This window comes from Choristoneura fumiferana, chromosome Z, assembly GCF_025370935.1.
Source record: "Choristoneura fumiferana chromosome Z, NRCan_CFum_1, whole genome shotgun sequence".
NCBI classification, from domain to species: domain Eukaryota; kingdom Metazoa; phylum Arthropoda; class Insecta; order Lepidoptera; family Tortricidae; genus Choristoneura; species Choristoneura fumiferana.
Window position 1 is genome coordinate 34,545,207 of NC_133472.1, and position 21,621 is coordinate 34,566,827.

The 21,621-nt window shown below is 37.8% G+C and overlaps 1 protein-coding gene across 8 annotated transcripts in view; it reads left to right on the forward strand.

Annotated features, from left to right (window-relative positions):
- Nucleotides 1-79: 79 nt before the first annotated feature.
- LOC141435542 (uncharacterized) overlaps nt 80-21,621 on the forward strand; it is a gene marked incomplete at its 5' end in the record, with an annotated part of 45,316 nt that continues 23,774 nt past the window's right edge. For 2 of the 8 annotated variants that reach the window (XM_074098252.1, XM_074098261.1), the window contains 13 exon segments: nt 80-214; nt 4,813-4,908; nt 6,546-6,619; nt 7,368-7,518; nt 7,931-8,113; nt 8,760-9,252; nt 10,530-10,751; nt 12,100-12,333; nt 13,239-13,365; nt 14,811-14,916; nt 17,746-17,826; nt 19,191-19,397; nt 19,719-19,952. In XM_074098252.1, the coding sequence (XP_073954353.1) occupies nt 80-214; nt 4,813-4,908; nt 6,546-6,619; nt 7,368-7,518; nt 7,931-8,113; nt 8,760-9,252; nt 10,530-10,751; nt 12,100-12,333; nt 13,239-13,365; nt 14,811-14,916; nt 17,746-17,826; nt 19,191-19,397; nt 19,719-19,952 (2,343 nt within the window). 8 annotated transcript variants of the gene reach the window in all.

Below are 21,621 nucleotides of genomic sequence, written 5' to 3' on the forward strand. Positions count from 1 at the left end.
CATTAAAGAATGTGACCACTGGAAATTGCTCATCACTTTTATAATGAAAAATCAAATTGGAATCGTCTTCTTTGTGCAGATTGGATATGCCAACATTCTCAGGGAAGAACAGGTTTCCCTGTCGCCGACCACCGGCCGCTTGGACTTCATACGTCTCATGGTATCCGAGATCAGAACTTCCCTGGCAAGCCTGCAAACTCCTGCCGAGGGTGAGGTAAGTCGCAAATAAGGGATCTCTTTTTGTAATGTTCCAATTTTCAGAGTAAATGTTAGTCCCTTTATCCCCATAGGCTCAATTTAATCCAGTAGTAAACTTGTAGAAAATATAATATCTCTCTATTGATGATGTGAGTAAAAATAATTAAACCCATGTTGTTTTGGATCTTTAATAAATCAAGAATGTTGATTGTTCACAGTGGCATAGCTAGGTAACCAAAGGCCCTGGGGCCAAAAATAAACTAGGGATCCAGCTATTTAAAATCGTTTGTTCCGTATTCGTCGTGTTCCGAATTCGTCGTACCTACTCCAGATTTGCCATTTATCCATACTAATATTATAAATGCGAAAGTAACTCTGTCTGTCTGTCTGTCTGTCTGTCTGTTACGCTTTCACGCAAAAACCGCTGAACTGATTTGGATGAATTTGGTACAAAGATAGAATAGACCATGGAAAGAACATAGCTATCTTTTATCGCGAAAAAAAAGGCTTTAAGGGGTGAAATAGGGGGTGAAAGTTTATATGGTGGAAGTTCGTCGCTGTTGAAATAAAACCATGAAACTTGGCATTTAGGCACTTAATAAGAAATAAGTCAGTATGTGTTTTAGCTTTTTTTGAAAATTCGACCTGTCAGGGATGAAAGGGGATGAAAGCTCATATGGAAGGGTCGCATTATCGAAGATAAATCGATGTTTCTTTATGAAACTTGGTATTTGGGCACGTGATAAGAGATAAATAATTGTTCGAGCGTTTTTTAAATTCTTCTTCTTAAAACCGGGTTAAAATCGACTCGAACTCGCGCGTCAAGGGTTCCGTGCATAGGTATTTATGAATATCAAGTGTTAGCAGAGCCAAGCTCATAAGCAAAATGTACGCAATATGGGGTCATTTAACATGGCTTATTAACATAGACAGTCAGACATGAAAAATTATGATTTTCAGATTTTCTTACTTATTTTGCTATAAAGGGAATAAAATTTGCTATAAGAGCTTCCTTATACAAAATTTCAAGTTTCTAGGACAGCCGAAAGGACCCATATAACTATTTTACGGGATAAAGGGTCTGAACAGACAGACGGACGGACAGCAAAGTCAATCCTATAAGAGTTCCATTTTTCCTTTTGAGGTACGGAACCCTAAAAACATTTGTCCGGCTCTTTTCAAATTTCGTCATTTTTCATACCTACTTGAAAAATGCGGATGAAAGTTCGTAAGGAATTCCAAACAAATTACTAAAGTAAGAAATATGTGTAGCAATGCTTAGTAAGAATGCCGTCTTAATTATAATCCTACCCCTAACTTAACAACCAGGACGTAAAATGTCAAGAGCTCACTATGAAGAATTAGTCCTTTTGTTGGCAGGGTAGAATACTATGTTTTACCAAAGAATGAAGAACAAAAAAAAAATAGTTTAGATAAAGCAATGTATTAAAATAGGTTATTTTCAGTAAACCGTAGAAGTTCTATGTGCTATTGGCAGAAAAGGTACCCTAAATAAATTAAATACTTTCCAAAGTTACTATTCCACGCGGACGAAGTCGCGGGCAAAAGCTAGTAGTTTATAAGACAGAGTCCGAGGGGCCCCCTGAGCTAAGGCGGGGCACTGCCCCGTCTAGCCCTCCGGCATCTACGCCACTGTTTGTTCATGATCCAACACATTTTTTTGCAATTGTATTCCCTAAAACTCCAAAATGTATATTGTTTACTTGGGATATGTTTATAGTAACATTGTCACTAATTTATTTTCATAAAGAAGTATGCCATTGAACATGCGCATGATTAATTTGCTTGTATTATACGTGTGCATGTCTCTTATTGTATTTTGTTATCGCGCATTGCGATCTCTGCAGTTTTGCGCTTGCACTCGACAGTCAAGTCAACAAAGTATGTATGAATAATAAACAGATTTGGGTTCACGTCTTTCCAGTAGTCTAACAATATTTATAACCTGCCATACTGCCTCATCAGTGGCTTTAAGGTAGAACTTTGTGTTGCTTTCTGTCAATCCATACTAATATTATAAATGCGAAAGTGTGTGTGTTTTGTATGTTTGTCCGTCTTTCACGTCGAAACTGAGCAACGGATTGACGTGATTTTTAGTATAGAGATAGTTACGGGCCAGAGAGTGACATCTAGTTGCCTGTCAACGCTCCTATTTTGTTAATGAATAGAGTTGAACTCAAAATTCAAAGCATGTAAGTGGATTATCTACTTTTTATCCAGGAAAAATGCACAGTTCCCGGGGGAACAGAGCGCGATAAGATAACCGAACTCCACGCGGGCGAAGCCGCGGGCAAAAGCTAGTAACACAATATTACAAAGCAGCAATTAGAATAGTAATGAGCTGAAGCTTCAACTTTACGCAAGTGTACACATGACATGACACCCGTCAATAATAGTGTGTGCATATAAAAAACATGAAGTACTTGCATAATATTTACTAAGCTGCACAAAATTTGGCCCACTACTCTACATACAAAATTACCTATTACTGCATACATTTATTTGAGGGCCAGACTTTTTTGCCGCTTGATTATTTTTTGATTGAATTTCAATCGATTATTTTTACAAAAGCCACATACTCGTACACCGTGTCCAATAAGTTAGCATACAGTTTAGGTTCTTGATAAAACAAATGTACTTATGGATAGTTAGTATAATGAAACCTACATTTTATTAATGCTACACGTATATGTATACAATTCAGGATAACTCTACCTTCAACTTTTTTTAACAGCTTCAAACGTTTCTCGAATGAATCACACGCTGCCCGCACAGCTTCCATTGGCATTTCGTCCCAAACGTGCTTGATAAGGGTAGTACGTCCAAAATGACAGGGTGTTTTGATTTTGGATCATATTTCTTCACCTAACGTAAAAATAATAAATCTTATTGATTTATAATCGACTGCAGCTCATTGACTATCAGTAATAATATAGGCTTTAATCAGGTAAGAACAATATCAAATTCAATATTAAGAAAAGTGGTAACGAATCCAACCATTTTGTCCATATAGTATGGACAAAATGACACATAAAGTAATTACATAATGACATCAAAATTTTCAGAATATTGTTGAAAAAAAAATTTTTCCGGTTTTGAGTTAAAGAAAAAAAACATACACTGTTGACAGCATTGACTGGGCTGAGAACAGGAAAAAAGACGTTGCATCAGTTTTTCTGATCACTAAGTATGAGCAGTATTAGTGCCCTGTTTTTTCGAATATTTAGTATTTTATTTCTCATTTCATTCCATATAATTTCCATATTTTTTTTTATGGATTCTTGGGTCCGAGGCAGACGATTAGTTTCTGTCGCAGTTCCGCGACAACCCACCGAATAACAGAAAGTCTATGAACAAACGTCATCCACCATGTCATTTTGTCCAATGTGTAGATATGTCGTTTTGTCCAAATATAAACAAAAACATAAAAATAAACATTTCTTTCTAAAACAGCTGATAAACGTATTAATGATAATATCAATATCATATCATAGTTCATTATTTTTAATAAAAATAATTACAATTACTTAATCGAAAATGCTATGAACTTTGCGTTTTTTGTAGGCATAGCATCCAAGGCCTACCCTTAAAACGTTGTGCACCGATCCCCTTGCTAATTTTCGAACAGAGCGGTGTTATTTCCGCCGAACTCGCTCTCTCACAATCTTTACTAATCTACTGTTCTAGCTGAATGTAGCCGACCGGAACTTTCCCTGTCCTTTACGGATGAGGTCTCTTTATACCTTTTGACTGTCGTGTAATCTAGATTGCGTTTAATTCCAAGGGGTTTAAAGCCTTGAAGATAGCGCCTGGGCTGTCGCCATTGCGCAATTTTTTGATAATCGTTTCGCGATTCTGTTTCATCGTGGATTAAAAGCAAACCACAAATACCTTGACGATTGAAATTATTGCATTTTGTTATTAATTAAAATAAGAATATGATGGCTTGCATTAGTTGTAGTCCGTATGTCTTTAGGGTCAGTGCAAAAGATGTGTATTCGAACTTATTGGACACGGTGTAGACTCTGTAGCCCGACAAAAATAAATGACAAATACGTTTAGCTTTGACAGAGAAACGAGTTTTTTTAAAACTTAAATGAAACGTCGATTTACTTCATTAATATACGATTAGTAACAGGTTAATAAACAAAAACTAAAACTATTTGGTGATCTCTACATATGCTTCAAATTGATAAAGACAGATAAATCATCATATCAATAAGTTACGCTGATAGTACTTTCCATTTCTGTTTCAATTTCATTCGAGTATTACATACTTACATACATATTTTAAAAAAAGGACAAGAGAACGGGCGTGTGAAAAGGCTTTTATAATTAACTGTCTGAATTATTATTCTTTCAGTTGTTTTTCCTTGTAATGCCCTCATTAATGCCCTCTTGTTAATCTAGGCCTGGCCATTGCTATTTTAGGGTAAAAAGAATCACGAATTGATGATAAAAAGTTAAAAAACTAGGCAATTTATTCTTAATATGTGCATAGCAAACTGCAGGGGGGTTATAGTGATTCTATGTTGATTATTTATCCTCAAAATAACAAGTAGTTTATGAATGTCTGTAATGTGCCTACTGTAGGACAATTCTGCTGCACCGGCTAGCGGCGAAGCCAATGTAGAAAATATGGAAACCGATCCCACTCCCAGCGCCACTCAAGAGGAGGTAAACAGCCTGGTAACTACCATACTGCATGCTTAGTTGCTAGATTTTGAAGTTTTGCTCTCCACCGTTAAAACAGTCGTACAGTTGCGAATGCTCTTAACTGATCACTCGTTCATGTTAGGGTGCGGTTAGTTAGTAGTTTTTGGCGACTGTACACTCATTATCATTATCATCGTCATCATCATCAACATGTCAGCCCGACGACGTCCATTGTTAGCCATATGTCGCCGGCTGACAAGCAAAACTCACTAACATTTGTCACTGCTTTTCAAAAAGTCGTATCTAGTTAGTAATTTCATACTGAGATACGAGCTTTATTGTAAGTGAGTAGGTACTTAGTGACTTGCTTGTCACCCGACCCACAACATGTGATAAGTAATTTGGGATCAGAGATGAGCAAAATGTAATCGACTAACGATTAACGATTGAGATTTAAATGTTCAATCGCGATAAACGATTAAAAATGACGATTGATTAGACTTAGTCGTAAGACTTTCGATTAATTTAGTCTCGATTGAATTAATCGTCGATTAATTACCAGCGACTAAATTTTAATGAATTAATTAATTTTCTCTCGAAGAGCCGAATACTTCAAATCTATCGACAAAATTTCACGTTGTCAAAATATGCTAAGTGTATGCAAAGTGCAGGCTTTGTGAAGGATATCTAGTTAAAAAGACAGTCACGCTTAAAAACATTTTTTGTAGATTGTTTTGCTTATATGGTACGATACGATTATCACGATCAGAGATAACATTTAGTAAGTATCTATATTATGTGTTTCACATTCACATGCCGTTGAGTAATTCATTAGCGCTTTAACTGGATGGTAGGGAAATTAAAGTTTTTCATTAAAATAAAATGATCCTAATATTATTCACACAATTCACATCTCTTTCACTATGCCGAGGAACTTGTTGCTGTGCACTGCTTTTGATGGTTTCTTCGATATGTCGTGATCTAAGAAAAATAAGGTTCTATATGTTAATCTTGAAAATTGTAATCTCAGCTTTATTACTACAACTATATTGTGAAATTAACCTAAATTTTTCATAAGTTACGGCTTTTTCGATATTTACTAACTTAATTGTGCATTTGTGTAGGTACCATCAGTCAAATACGTTGGTCTACCACCCTAAAGTTGATAATTGTTTGCATGTCACAAAACAATAATGCCAATAGACGTGTCTGTCAACTTGAAAGTTCGACTTTAGTGACATATTCATTTGATAGGAACTTGTTTAAAAATTGATAGACCACTTATTTGGCAGATGGTACGTTAAATTAATCGATGCATTGAGTCATGGTCATGAGTTTAGTTTAGTTGCGTTGATGATGAATAGAACACTGATAAAAAAACTGTGATGAAGTGTAGGTAAACTTTAAAACAGACTAAGCATGACTCATTCCCAATTTGCGACCATCTAAAATGGAGCAAATCTCAAATTGAAGTGAAGACACGTAAGATGTTATTGAGGTCGGTATCAGATCAAAAAGAACCCACAGCTATTTCCCGACTGAATAATAACGTCATCACCTTAACGTGGTAAAGTTTTGAAGCATTGACACCATTTGCCTCTTTTCTATACACCATCTAATAAGCTTGACATTCTTGCATTGAGTTTAACTGTGTCCATGTTCTATAACAGAATGATGCTACTTTGGACGAGAATAGTGAGGCGGCACCAGACTCGGCGATCCGTGCCCATAGCGCTCGACGCAGGTGACTAAATGACCTAGTGTATTTTTCGACCATTATTTTGCTTAAACTACAAAAGATCAGCTATCTAAGTGAAAGACTGTGGAAGCAGTGTGTGATAGAGCGCTGGTACCTTCCTAACACGTTCCAACGTTGTACGCCGTACAGATATAGTGCATTATGTATTTCCATCAGGAAAAGTCTGATCTCAATCAGAATACGACAGCACCCGAAGTGTCAATCAATTATTGTATTAAATGGGTCGCATTTCCATATCCATTAATATGGAACTTTGTGTCAAATTTGATACCACCCACTCGTAAGGCTGTACGATGGGTACTGATGCAATTGAGAGAGCATTACTTATAATAGTTTTGCCATGTCATTCGTCCTTCCTCGGCTTAGTTCAAAGATTCTTGTCCTAGAAAGCAGTAATGTTAAGTTAACCGACAAAGTGGAAAAATTAATCCTATTCCGTGGAAGGAAAAGTGTTGAACAATGTAGATACTCGTAAGGGGATGTCTATCCATACTAAAGACAAAATGAAACAATTAAGGGTGTAACCAGAAGAGCGTAATTTTTTGAGTTGTGAGTAGCGTATTTTCGGTCACGTAATTTCTGCTGCATTCGGTTTTATACAAAAGTCCAGTTTGGCCATGGGGACTGAAAATCAATTTTTGCATGAAAACAAAATCAAAAATTCCCAACCCACAACTCAAATTACGCCCTTCCGGCTTCACCCTTAATTAGTAAAGTGTCTGTTTCTGTGAAGGAGTTATCGCGCGATCCGCGCGCTGCGTACGCGCCACTCGCGGCCGCGCGATTTGGGGCAGCTGATGGAAGAACTAGAGGCACTTCAGGAGCAGTTTGCGCCGCATCGCGCCAACTATACCCGCATGCTCATGGCTGCTAACAATGCCGAGGTAGTATTATTTATTTTATTTGATCTTTTGTCTTAGTTACTTCGAATCCAAATTTTGTCACGTCTACCCATTCCCGGGTTAGATGAGAGCAGGACCAACCCTATCAGATTCAGTTACTTAAGGCTTACTACCAGTATTAGTGAGATCAATCTTTTTTTTGTGCTGCAAATAAAATGTATTAAATTATTTAGTGCATGGTCACTAAAATGGTTATTAAAAGTGTAGACTACTAGATATTTTACTTAAATTATTATGTGAACGATTCATTATAAATTGCTGAGGGTGTAGCATTGGTCCTGCTCATAGACGTGAGCACCCGAGACCTGCCCTGTACAGTTTGCTGTCAAATTTCACTTCTCAGCCTGACAGTATAAGTACACTTAAGAAAAATGCACATTATCTTTATTCTTAGACTCCGGTGTACACAGAGGAGGAGCGGCAAACCGCGCAGCGCACAGTGGACATAGTATCTGACATCATGCACAGCTTCGCCCACGCTTACCACGCAGTGAGCGACATCAACTTCCAAGTGGGCCAGAGAAACCCGCGCCTCACGTCGGAAGCCTCCATCATGCGTCACCCTTTACCAATGCAGGTTAGCTATCTCTTCTAAGCACGAGAACAGTTAAACTACATTAACCTCTCAACCAGGGGGGCTACTACGAAATTCAAAACTCGAAGTTCGTATCGTCCCGTCCCTCTCACTCGCGTATTAAATAATAAATAATATAAGAGTCAGCTGAACGGAATTTTGCACTTCGTAGTATTGGGCCAAGGGATATTCGTCACCGGCATACATGCATTTAATCTTGGTACCAATAGAATAAGGGACTGTTTCACCACTCAATGATATATTTTATATGAAAAATAAATGTTATGCCGTCTCTATTTATTCGGAAGAAACAAACGAGAGTTGGCATCACATATCTGTCACATATAACTTATCAGTAACTGGTGAAACAGTCCCTAAATCTTTTGTTTTACAGTAATTAAGTAAGTTTAGGGTCAGCAGCCAAAGTAGGCAATTGTGGTGACCTGCACACAACTATACTACAAAGGTAATAATAATAAGAGTGTGTATAAACTATTTTGAGTACCACAACTGCTTCCGCTTCTGCTACTGACTGTATGATTGTTTAACTTAAAAACGTCCGCTTTATTAACATTTTCAATAACTGTATGCAGTTTTAGAAGTTGCGAAACAATCTGTTCTCATGTAGTTTGTATTGTATTATCGACAGCAGGCACACATAAACGTGGTCCAGTCGAACCGTCGGCCGAATGCCGCCGGGCAAGCTGCCGCGCCTGGCGTCGGCACCACGCCGGCCCCTCAGGCCACCGCCACCGCGACCAGTGTTACCGCCACCAACACGACCGCCACCAGCGCCCCCGGCTCCGCGCCTCGCACCACGGCTAGCGCCACCGCCCCGGCCGCTACCGGCGACGCCCAGGAAAGCCCTATGCCGCAAGCCGGTAGGAACACTACCCAGCCCACTTTCAACATCAATATACAGCCTGACCCTGTCACATACCAAGTAGAGATAGAAACCAGGGTGCCGATAGCTTTTGCTCTCGAGAATGCGCTGCTCAACGGGCTGTCGGGCGTCGCCGTGCCCGGCGCGCCGACGGAAGGGCAGGCGCCGCCCGCGCCGCCCGCGCCGCCGAGCCAGCCGCCCGCCGGAGCCGCGCAGACCGCCCAGCAAGGCCAAGCCAACAGGCGTCAGGTGCTTTTCGGTAAGAATCATTTGGCGGAGCCGCGACATTAGTTTTCGGCTTAAACCACACTCTTGTCAAGTCTCCGTAAGAAGCTTAAAAGCGTAAACGTTACACGCTGCTAGTGAAATTTTATCTCTCTTACGTGGAAGTCTGGTGGAAAGGTCGTTAAAAAAGGTTAGGGCTGCCCATTGCTTTCCTAGTAGTTTTTTTTCATTGTACCTTTGTTTTGTTTGCTTTTTTGGTTTATGTTCAATAAATAGTATAATTATTATTATTGCTTATGTCCACTGCTCGGAATCATCGCAAAACAATCGCATCGCGGTAATAGAACATAATTAGTGGAGTCGTATTACGAGTATGTACAGTATTATCTTAATTATGTTTTTCCATTATATTTTATACTTCTAACAGTTTCTAAATTCACCATTTTCAAAATATTTCTAATTTCAATTGTAACAAAACTGTTTCAGGAATGCCAGTTTGACTAAACTATGACATGTGCAACTAAAAAAGATCAAAATTTTAAATTACAATAATATTCGCTTTAGATAATCATAATCTTTGGTGTTACGACTCTATTGAATTTTGTTCCAGTTCCATATCTGTTTTTGCGATGACCTGTGCGCGCTGTCGTATGAGTGGAGTTGAATTGTGTGTACGTCGTCCAGAGTTAACGCAACTTTTTCTATTCTATGGTCTTCTGGCTATATTAATACGTGGCGGTGAGTGGCGTGATGTGGCCTGCGCAAGTCTGGGGAACAGTTTATTTTGCGCGCAAAGAGATAATTGTGAAATTCCTATTGCACTTCATGGATATGCGGTGTGACTCTAGTCTTAGCTTTTTAATATTATCGAGGCCTTGCGTACAGTTGACAAGAGTGCGGTGGTTTTTATAGTGAATGTTAAATCTAGCGATGAGATCGACACAAAATATTTTTTGCTTTTTCTTGTGGAAGAATTTTTAATGTGGTTTGAGAGGTGACATGACATTGACAATTTGTCGCCATTCAATAACACTCCCTTTTAAACCGCATATTTTTGGGTTAGGCCACTTTTCTTTCTATGAGCTTTCAATGCGATCTAAGGCAGTTTTATTAGAATCTAATAATTAGATGATAGTTATGAATAACTTATCCAATCTATGAATAAAAAACTCTGGTGAGTACTTTATTAATTAAAGTACCAATTATCCCCATGACTAATAGCAGATAATTGGTAACGATCGTCGCTAGACTACATTCAATAGCACCCATTCTATACAGTCTGTTTCTTATAGTATATTTCATTTGTCGTAGACTTTGAGAATTTGTTCCGTGGCCTAGGCCAGACCGGCGGCCTCGGTGGCGTCGAGGTGGTGATGAGTATGGAGGAGATCCCAAACGGCGGGATAGTGGGCCAGGTGCACCCGAGCGCGGCGGCGGGCCCCGTCGGCGGGCAGACGCCGCCGACGCTGCAACAGATCGGGATGCAGCACACAGACGGCGGAGGTAATGCTCCCTACAGCTTCGGCGCTGACAGTTAGTTGTTTTTCTTTTTCTTTGCGAAGAACCAAAACCAGGTCGGTTTTTGAAATGACTCCGGAAGATACTATTCGAAAACGGTGAAAATTTGGGCTGTTTCTTTTTTTTTGTTTTTACCAATATACATATACAAATGATGCGTTCCGTATGACGTGCGGTCAACGTAGAAAGTACGCCAATTTGGGTTAGGATCGTAACGACCAGATTGCATAACGACTCATATAGGCAAAACGACTTAATTTCAGAAAACTTAAAATAACATCTAATTTTACGTATGCAATCATGACGTTTTGCTACTAAGACCATATGGCATATTCTATCCAGACACTTTACCTTATGCGTCATTTTAGAACGAAGACTTTCTATAATTTGGTCGTAAACTCTATTAGTCATTTTGCAACTTCAGCGTTATGATAGCATAAGTTGTCGATCATACAACTAAGACATCCTACTCGCTAGGGCATTCTGCAAAAAAGGCATTGTGCTTACTAAGGCACTATGGAATTAAGACGTTTTGTTTATATTCATTATACAATCTAGTCCTTACGAACCTAACCATCCAATTTACTTCTTTCAAAGCATCTATTTAATTTACTTAACTAAGCACTTAGTTGGAAATTAATCTGGTTTTCGGGGTTGTGTTTTTTTATTAGAGTCGCGTCTTGAAATTTTGGTTTTATGGTGTCATGCAGCCTGTAGTTGCAAGCCATGCCTAATAATGTATACATGTAGTGAAAAATGTTTTTACACAAGTCGACTAAAAATCAATCTAAACTCAATGTCATAAAGACTGACATGGAAAAACTGTTCTCACTTTAACTATATATAGCATAATTATTTTTTACATTTGAAAGTTCTAATTATTTTTGACAATTACTCAAATGTTTTATTTGAGCCGTGTTTTAGCAATACACAGATTTCTAACACTTTCGAATATTATTTTTACCAATGTGATTTCAAAAATCGGCCTGCTGTTTACAGTGCCAGTAAAATTGTAGCGCTTGAATGATACATGACGTTTGGTCGATAACTTGTAAGCCCTGTAACCTCGCGATGTAATGCTGCTACTGCCACGATTTTACTGTCTCAGTGTATATTAGCTTTAATGGCCCTGCTACACGCATAAATTCCATAATCTTAAATTTTCAAGTCTTTTATGATTAAGTTATTTATTATTAAGTTTATTTATTATTATTGAGTTAAAATCAAACTAACTAATATGGCAAGGCGAAGTGGACTCGCGTAAAACATACTATACGTATTTTTTTTCTTTTAAAATTGTATGGTTATTGAATAAAATACGTATGCCCAATTCATACGTGATATTAATGAACACTGTGTCCAGTTATCTTAGGTCCGATGCCGTGGGGCGGCGCTCCGAGCGCGGACATGTTGCAGAACATAGTGTCGTCGGTGATCCGGCAAGGCCTCCTGCCTGGAGGCGAGTCTGTAGCACTCCAGGTGGCGCACGCGCTGCCGCATCCGTCTGCTGCATTGCATTCCAACCCGGACCAGCAGCCGGCCGCCGGAGCCGGGGCCAGCGCCGGTGCCGGCGCAACACAGACTCCCGGCAGACACGGTACGTATAACAGCGGCGTTTGACCTATCGGTATATTGATCCATCGAGCATTACTAGCGTGTTAGTGACGACCCAGGCAAAATCATGTCATTGGTCGGTCGGATAATCTCGTTCAATGTAGATTGAACGATGTGCCAAACGAAACTTTTCTAAATTGCGGAATTTTTCATGTAGGAAAATTTCGGAAACTTCTCACAAGTTGTATGGGGATTGAAACTTTCCGTTTCTTAAATTTATATTTCCTATATTTCGTGTAAAAATTTCCAGACTGAGAGCCTTTCCAACTTTTTGGAAACTTTCCGCAACTTGCTCATCTGTAGTTTGATCAAACAAAACGTATGTAAAGAGCATTTTTTGATAGCTTTTTGCTGACTACATTTGGTTAATCTGTATTAAAACTATGTGTCTGATTTAAGTCCATTCTGCAACGAGATGTGAGTCGAAACTTACTTGCAAGATATCAAAATTACGTTGGAATATTGTAATTTGAATAAAAGCTTGTTGTTACAATACATTATTTTTCTTTGAGCAGTCTTACTAATGTATTGTAACTGTTAAACGGATGAATTCTTGGGACCGAAACTGCAACAGCGTGATCAATAATCCACCGATGCCATGAAAAATTTGAACATTTTGAGGAATCATCAGCTCTAAAGTGACAAACCGTTCCATCTGGTTTAAAGTGTTAACCCATTCACTGCTGTCACCGTTTAAAGCGTATGTGTTTTTGTGACTTTCGCCAGTTGCCGCTGTTACTTTGTTGCCGTTTTTGACACACACACACAAACATACACACGCACACGCAAACGCAAACGCACACACACACAAAACATGACAAAGTCTATGGTTTGAAAAGCTTTATTTTTTGCGGATGCGATATTGATTTGTGTTATTGCATTGGACAGGAAATCTGCATCTCCGTCGCGCCACGACGGCCGCGCGAGCCCACGCCGTCGCACTCAACAACTTCATCTACGATAGATTCCTGCTCTGCGTGAGCCCGCATGCGCGTCGCCGTCTGCTCCGACGCAGGTAAGACTGGATAGGAATACCGTGTACACAACTTTACATCCGTATTAAAAAAATACTTGCAATACCTACGTGCAGACATCAGAAAAAGTGGATAAACGGATGTGAAGCTCAAAATGAAATATAGATGTAGTGAATAAATTATTGTATTATTAGTAATAAGTGACATGTTTGTATTGAATAAATAGCTTAGGGTACTTTATTAATTTCATTAGTGATGAATGTCAAACCAAGAGTTTGGTGTATCAATATCACAAGATTTTATAACCTCCACGATCAAATTATAAAGAGACTGTAGTGTAAACAAAGTTTGAATAAAAATCTTTACTTAGGTGTTAATCGATTATTAATTCTTGATGCCACCTTCCCCTACGCTGTTTTGATGGGTACTGAACTGAGGCTGAATGAAGTAGCATGACAAGTACGAACTTGTGCGAGAAAATACGATGAGAAAGGATTACACACTACATCTATACACACCTTCTTAAATATTACTATGGCAGTAGAGTTGTGTGTAGATCATTTTGAATACCACAGCCGCACATCCGCTTCTGCTGCTGACTGTACGCTATTCGGTTGAAGTTAAGAAGGAAGACTACAAATCTTCCATACATCCATCAATACTCGCATAAAATAAATAGACTGGAGCGAATCGAAATTCACTTACGAAAAAGGTAAGCGATCTTGACGTATCTTTTTATTGAAAAACACTTGAAAAATAAGTCACAGCAAATAATATCGTCACTACTTTTAAAAAGCTCGTATCTCAGAATCGACTATTTTATGACTTTTAAATAAACAAAATTATAATTCATTATCAACCTTGTTTGTGTTATTCTTTTATTGTTTTTTAATTTATGAGTGAACTTTATGAACATAATAATGTTGTCAAGGACCACTTTTGTTAACAATTAATACGTTTAGTTATTTATTAACTTTGGCACACAAAACAAATTGTAAACATGCGGTACAGTAATGAGAATAATTAAGGCAAGAGATAATTTACAATTCAAACTATGTGTACACATGAACAGAGTGATACAATTAAAACTTAAAGAAAAGTATCAATATTTATATAAATACAAGAGAAACTATACATGCATTTGATTTGATTTGAGATACGAGATTTTTTCAAATTAGTGACGACATGTAAGAATTAGCAAGGACATAAAGTGATTTACATGCTTTTGGTATCATAAGTAATAGTTGCTGTTCTTTTTAAAACGTTTTTCAATAAAAAGACTCGTCAAGATTGTTTACCCTTTTTCTAACGCTAAAAAAAATCTAAATTATCGCATTCGCTTTACCATGTTCTGTTCGCATCACGCTTTCGGTCATGTCGTTTTAGCTAAGCTGTAAAGCTTTCTTACTGAACACGCTATCTTTGCTTAGCATCGAAAATAATGTAGACTTGGAGAGATATAAATGTGTGTCTTTGCATTGTGCAGGGAGCAACATCAGAACCAAGCCGCCGCGAGTGCGCGCGCCCGCTCTGACCGCGCGGCCGCTCAGAACATAGAAACACTCAGAGAGCGCAACAGCAACTTCACACAAGTAACTAAATAGTTCCATATAATACCGTCTCGCAGTCCTTTTATTACTCGTTAATCTTTTCGAATGTACTCGTCCCTAAATTGAATTACCGAAAAAATGGCTCAAAGTTTATTTACAATTAGCCGTTGCCCGCGACTCCGTCTGCGTAGAATTCAGTTATCGCTATCCCGCGGGAACTATGTAATTTTCCGGGATAAAAACTATCCTATATTCTTCCTCGGGACTCAAACTATCTGTATACCGAATTTTACCGAATTTCATCTAAATCGGTTCAGCGGTTTAGACGCGATGAAGTAACAAACAAACATACAAACAAACAAACACAAACTTTCGCATTTATAATATTAGTAGGATGTCAATTTTTTTTGTCACAGTTAATGGCGCTAGTATCGTGAGGTTCGTTTGACAACTTAAGCGTTTGCATCACGTTTGTGAGTGGGAATATACATAATGTTATTATTAGTAAGGGAATAGTACTCTGCTACTAAGCTCTACTAAGCTTTGCGCAGGGGGCGACACTAGCGCAAACCGCCACCAGAACGTCAGTTCTCTTTATATTTTGTCATAATACTCATAATCATCATGACCAAAGAGTATTAGTACAGTCGAACCATTTGATTCCTGACCCACCGTAGAACGTTCTCACGTTAAGTGTCATAATAAATTCTCTTGTCAGGCAATGCGATGTCACTATGACTTTTTCTACGAAAAGGTTCCACAGTGGTTCATGATTCAGTTAGTCGAGTGTAACTAGAAATCATGAGATATTTAGTAAATAACAAAATAACATAATATTTACATCGATAGTAACGATAGATGTATATTCCAAAAATTCAATTGAAATAATATGATATTATGGCAGGGCCGGATTTAGCGATATTTCGTTTGTCGAGAAAACCTCATTGCAAAGTAGCTTAATACCTAAGTATACTTTGTCACTGTCGAGAATTTGAATCATTTCGAACCGTCCAAGTATTGTTTATTGCGACAAAATACTAAAGAGTTCAGATACTTTTGAGCTTGAGTTCAGATAATTTTTTCTTAGTCCGTTCCATATCTATATCTATAGTAATATAATAAAGAGGAAAGATTTGTATTTTTGGATGTTTGTTACGAATTAACTCAAAAACTACTAAACCGATTTTAAAAACTCTTTCACTATTGTAATGCTAAATTATTCCAAACTGCCATAAGCAATGTTATCCATACCTTTGTATTAATCCTTATCCAAATAAGTAATTTCATATTCAATGCGGTTTCAATACCTGTAAACTTCTTCTTGAATTATTCAAATCGGACATTCCATTCAAAAGATACTATTACTTACGAATTTAAAAATAGCAATCTAACCAAAAAAATGCGGTTATCTATTGTTTGCCCGAAAGTTACATGCCATAATTTCATTTGCCCGAATTCATATGCCCGAAAGTTCATTTGCCCGAATGTTTCGTTTACTACAAAATTTATTTGATATATTTTTATTTTCCTGAAAATTTGATGCCATAATGATACGAATGCAATACGTGTTGTTTTCCACAGTATTAAGTGCAATAATATTATTTAATGGAATATTCTAACGCCATACTAAATAGTGTTTATTTTGATTATGATTGATTGTAATTGATTTTTTTCTATTACTAATTTATCTATTATCTTTATTATCCGGGCTGCTATAAAAAAATATCTAACATCGAAGGCTAAGGCGGGAGCTACGCTCCGCTTCGTTCCCGCCTTAGCCTTCTGAACCTAACCTATACGAGTCGTTTCTACTCCGAACCGTCTTGCTCGCTCGCTTCGCTCGCTCGCACAAATCAGATGTCGCAATTATAACCTAACCTGATCTATGCGATTAATATTTACCTTATTCAAAGGCTTGTTTGACGTATGGGATTTATCAGTATATCCTCTTGACGTCCAGATGATATCATGGCATGTGATACTTATGGCTTACAATGATTATGAAGAATGAAATTATTTAAATTAATATTATGGGAAACAAAGATTCTGTTATTTGATTAATATAGTAAACAATGAGTAGTGAAAAAAAATTTATAAGAAACAATATTATGGCGGTTGAATATTATAGCACATGAAATTCGGGCTAGTAAAGGTAGACCCTAAAATGCATTTACTCTACGCTGACGCGCCCCGGCTTCGCGCGGGTCGGGTGTAGTTTTTGGGAAATGGAGCTAAGAAATGTGCGTGAAGTGCCCTTGATTTGAGACCTTTAGTTCTGTGCTCAAAGGGTAATAAAAACGGGACCCTATTACTAAGACTCCACTGTCCGTCTGTCTGTCTGTCACTAGGCTGTATCTCATGAACCGTGATAGCTAGACAATTGAAATTTTTACAGACGATGTATTTCTGTTGCCGCTATAACAACAAATACTAAAAACAGATTAAAATAAATATTTAAGGGGTGCTCTTTACGGCAACAGGTAGTTAATTCACTTTGATGATGATGATGTGATCCTGTTATCCCTCACTAGGGACATAGGGCTCGTAGAAGAGTTTTAATTCACTTTACAAATAAATAATTAAATTAAAATAATATAAATATTTAAGGGGGGCTCCATTACAGCAAACGTGTTTTTTTGCTGTTTAACCTCCGACGCAAAAAGAGGGGTGTTATTGCTAATGTCTAATGTACCTATAAGTACGGAACCCTTCGTGCGGGAGTCAGATTCGCACTTGGCCGTTTTTTTATTTTTCCCGTGCGAAGCCGGTGCGGGTCACTAGTTTTATCATAAAGCTATTCAATATACATATTTATTGATATTGCTTAATAAATCGTTGGGTATTATTTTAGGGGGTTTTATTTTGTTTCAGAGCCACATGCAGACTATGAATGAACTATTTACCAGTGTACCGACCCGCGCTGCTTTTACTAATGCATTCTTTGTTGCTGTTGTGAGTATTTTATTGAATTTATATTTGGTTTAAAACTTTAAAACCGCTTGCTGTGTGACTCCCGTATTCTACGAATAAATAATAGTCAGGAATTGTAACTGCTTTTAAAAATGGAAACTGTGTTCTAAGTGTGTCCTGCGCTAAGGTGCGCATGTGTGTCATTTAATTTTGAGTGACATTTATTTTGCAAGTTTAGTGAGCTCACGTCAAATTTTACGCAATTTTTTATTTGAACAGCTCTAAATTATCATGCCAACGTGTGTTATGAGGTGGTGCAGGAACAATGCAAAATTATAATTAAAATGTCTAGGCATCACTTTCCACTACTAAGTAGTCGTAAAATTAGATGTTCCAATACATTATCAGTTGGAGATAGTCAGTATCAGTCTGTGGTCTAAGGCTCACATATTTTAAATTACAGTTTCCTCACCCCTCTTCATACCTTCTCTTCTTTCCTGCATCGCCCAAACAATAGGTACAAACAGTCTTTATATTTTTCACGATTTTCAGTGTGAATAATATAAGATACAATAGTTTAATCAACTGCTCATCACCTTTTAGAAAGATTGCCTTTTCCGATGCAGAGACGTTCATTATTCAAGACTCCTGGTGCTTCACCACCCGTTCCATTTCACCATATGCATTACGAGGAGCATAAATTGCTTAGCAACTGTGTTAAAATAATTGAAATTAAACCCGTGAAATACTTGTTATTGAGTAGTACCTAACTCCGGTAGTCAACTGTGGTCTTCACTTGTCTTTACCATTTGTTCCACTTCATCAAATCATGATGTTCAAGAGCAAATGCACGAGTTACTACAAAATATATCCAAATTACCATGGGTGTCCCTACAATATTGGAAGAGTTCCCTCGATTTCCTTAGGATCCAATCATCAGATCCTGCTTTTGTGCCTATGGAATTTAATTAGAGGTATTCATAGACAAACGAAAATTCTTTTTTCAAATCGGTTCATAAATGACGGAGTTCTGAGGTAACAGCCAAAAAAATACAACCGAATTGATAGCCTCCTCCTTTTCCCATAAGTCGCTTAAAAAACAAGCTGTCATTATCAATATATGACACGTCATTGAAACATTAGATGATTGTTGATTGATGGATCCTAGTTATCTGAATAAATAATTTTTATTATTATTATTAGATATCTACATTGATACTAGTAGGAAAAAACACACTAAAATATAATTTATATTCCTCCTTGACCAAGGAACAGCTAGACACAGGCATCTATCAGTTGCTTCCAAGTGCCTGCCTGATAACTTAAGTAATAATAATAATAATAATAGTTCTTTGGTTAGGCAAAATGGCCTGGCAGCTTCATTTGATTTGGTTTTTGTTTGTTAGGCACGCCACTTGTTCCTGACCGAGCCGAACCAATCGGCGTCGGGCGAGCCGGGGCTGGTCCCGAGCGAGTTCCAACAGCTGCGTCTGCAGCTCCGGACCTACCTTCAGGACCTGCTGGTGCGATCCGGGGGCATTCACTCTGAGAACACCTTTGACACGGTCGCTAACTTCCTGTTAGAAGAGCAGGAGAGTTTCCTACGTCGCGTGGTGAGTCACTAACCACCAATGGTCGGAAAACGCACCTCGTTTTAATAACCTTTTTCTTTGTCGTAATGGTAGATATTTCCCTGTGTTGTTACGGTGTGCCCCAAAGACATCAGCACATTTCGGGTATTTACAATCTTCAAGGTAACTTCGTAGCACAATTAATGCCCACTTTCCACAGTAGTTGCAATTTGACGGCCAAAACTCTCCGTGGCCGCTCCATTAGACCTCCATCAAAATGATCATTGTGAAGAATGACATGTTAAATATCATGTTTATTAATTAAAGCCAATATAGTTTAAAGTATTACTTGGTCTTCCCCAGGAATCTATAACTCCAATGCGGCCAGACTTCAACTTCTTAGCGTCGATGCGCGCTTTGATCAGCTCTCGCCTGCCGGCCATAGTGGCTTCAGTCATGTCAGACTCGGCCACAGAGGCGTTCGTCGCTCGTTTCTACGCCGTGCTGTCGCATCTGTTCACGGATATGTGTACCCTGATTGCGTACTGCTGCCGTGACGGAGTTGAAGGACTCCGCACACTGTTCAGAGCTTTTCTGGTAATACTAAACACGTGTCTCCGTTACGCTCGGAAGCACTTTGATCATTTGCTTGCCAACAGTAAGCAATGGATACCACTAAAGCAACTGGTATCGATTGCGCGCTGCGGCCCAGTGAGCCAATTATCGAGGGATTGGCGCGCGTAATGGACACACGCTTTTGAAGTTTTTACGAACGATAACGAGTAAACATTACGTTATGTGACACCACTAATAATCGTGCTATTTTTGACTTACGTTTACTTTAAGGGTTAACTCAAAAGGCCCAATGATGTTAATTTCTCCAAGACACTACTACACACTCTTCCTGATTAAGCTAATAAATTTTGCGTGGTAGAACAGTAAAAGGATCTTAATTTATCTCATAAAGTGTTTTGAATTCATACCTACATACCTATGTAGCAAAAGAAAGTTAAAAAAGATAATTTTATTTATGTCTTTTATGTGTCACGTCAATGTCACTTTTGAAGTTTGTGAATTTAACAATTTAACCTTTCACAAGATTCTATATTCTTCTGGACAATAGGATTCGCGCTGTCATCGTTCATCCACCATTACCTCTCATATTTCGTTTTCTATAATTTTACCGTAAAACGGCAAAACCTACTAGACACTGGCAAAATTGCCCTCCAATGGACAGAGCCATATTTTTCTAAAAATCTAATCTAATCTAACCTTTCACAATGAATGTGAAGTTAAAGATATTTTTTTTTTCGAAAAAAAATAAATCGAAATGGCTGAAATGTTAATTGCCAGTTAGTTTTCTATGAACTGTCTGTCGAAGTTAAAATCAGGTAATACACGGTGTATATTACAACACTTCGCGTGACCTATTAAAATAAATGCTTTGTTCGTTTTTTTTCTTATACTGTATTTTACTTATTTGCGTTGAATTTGGTATAAATAAAATAAACTCTACATAGGATCGTCCATTTAGATGGGTTGGTATGGGGATCTCTGAAACTAAAACACAGAAAGATTTGTTCTAAGGAACCATATCATCGAATTCAGTAAAAAGAAAAAAATAGTTTAGGAAGGAGTATTATCTAATCGACTTTTTTCTTGGTCTCTGAATACTGTTTTTCTTTTGATCTATGACATGGTTCCTTAGAACAGATTTTTCTGTCTTGTATCTATCAGAGTTCCCCGTTCTGAACTATACAAATAGGCCGTCCTGCATATTTGAAACAATACAAGCTACAAGCATAGCATAGTACAAGCTTTGCTTAGTTTTGGGACCAGGTAATACGGTATTTGACAACTCCTGATTTTGCCATATCTTAATATTATTAGGAAAATATAGATATACAGATAGTGTTTAGCGAAGAGAAAATTTAAATCGGTTGAAAAATGGATTTATAGTGAATTTTTGAAAAATCTATATACCTGTCTTTTTCTCAAACGCTTTTCTCTATGCAGCAAATATGGCGGTACTGGCGGGTGACGTCACATGCCAGTATGCCTTTCTCTGTCTAATCTTGAATTACAAACCTTTATAACTTTGTTATTTGTAAAGGTAGCTTAAAAATTGTTTTTCTATTCCATAACAGGCATTGTGTAGTTTTAATTTATAAAACATATACAAAATAGTCAAATACCGTATTGGTGTCAAGTGTCCCATGATATTTAATATTTTTAAATTAAAAAAGCGTTTCAAACAATCTGAACC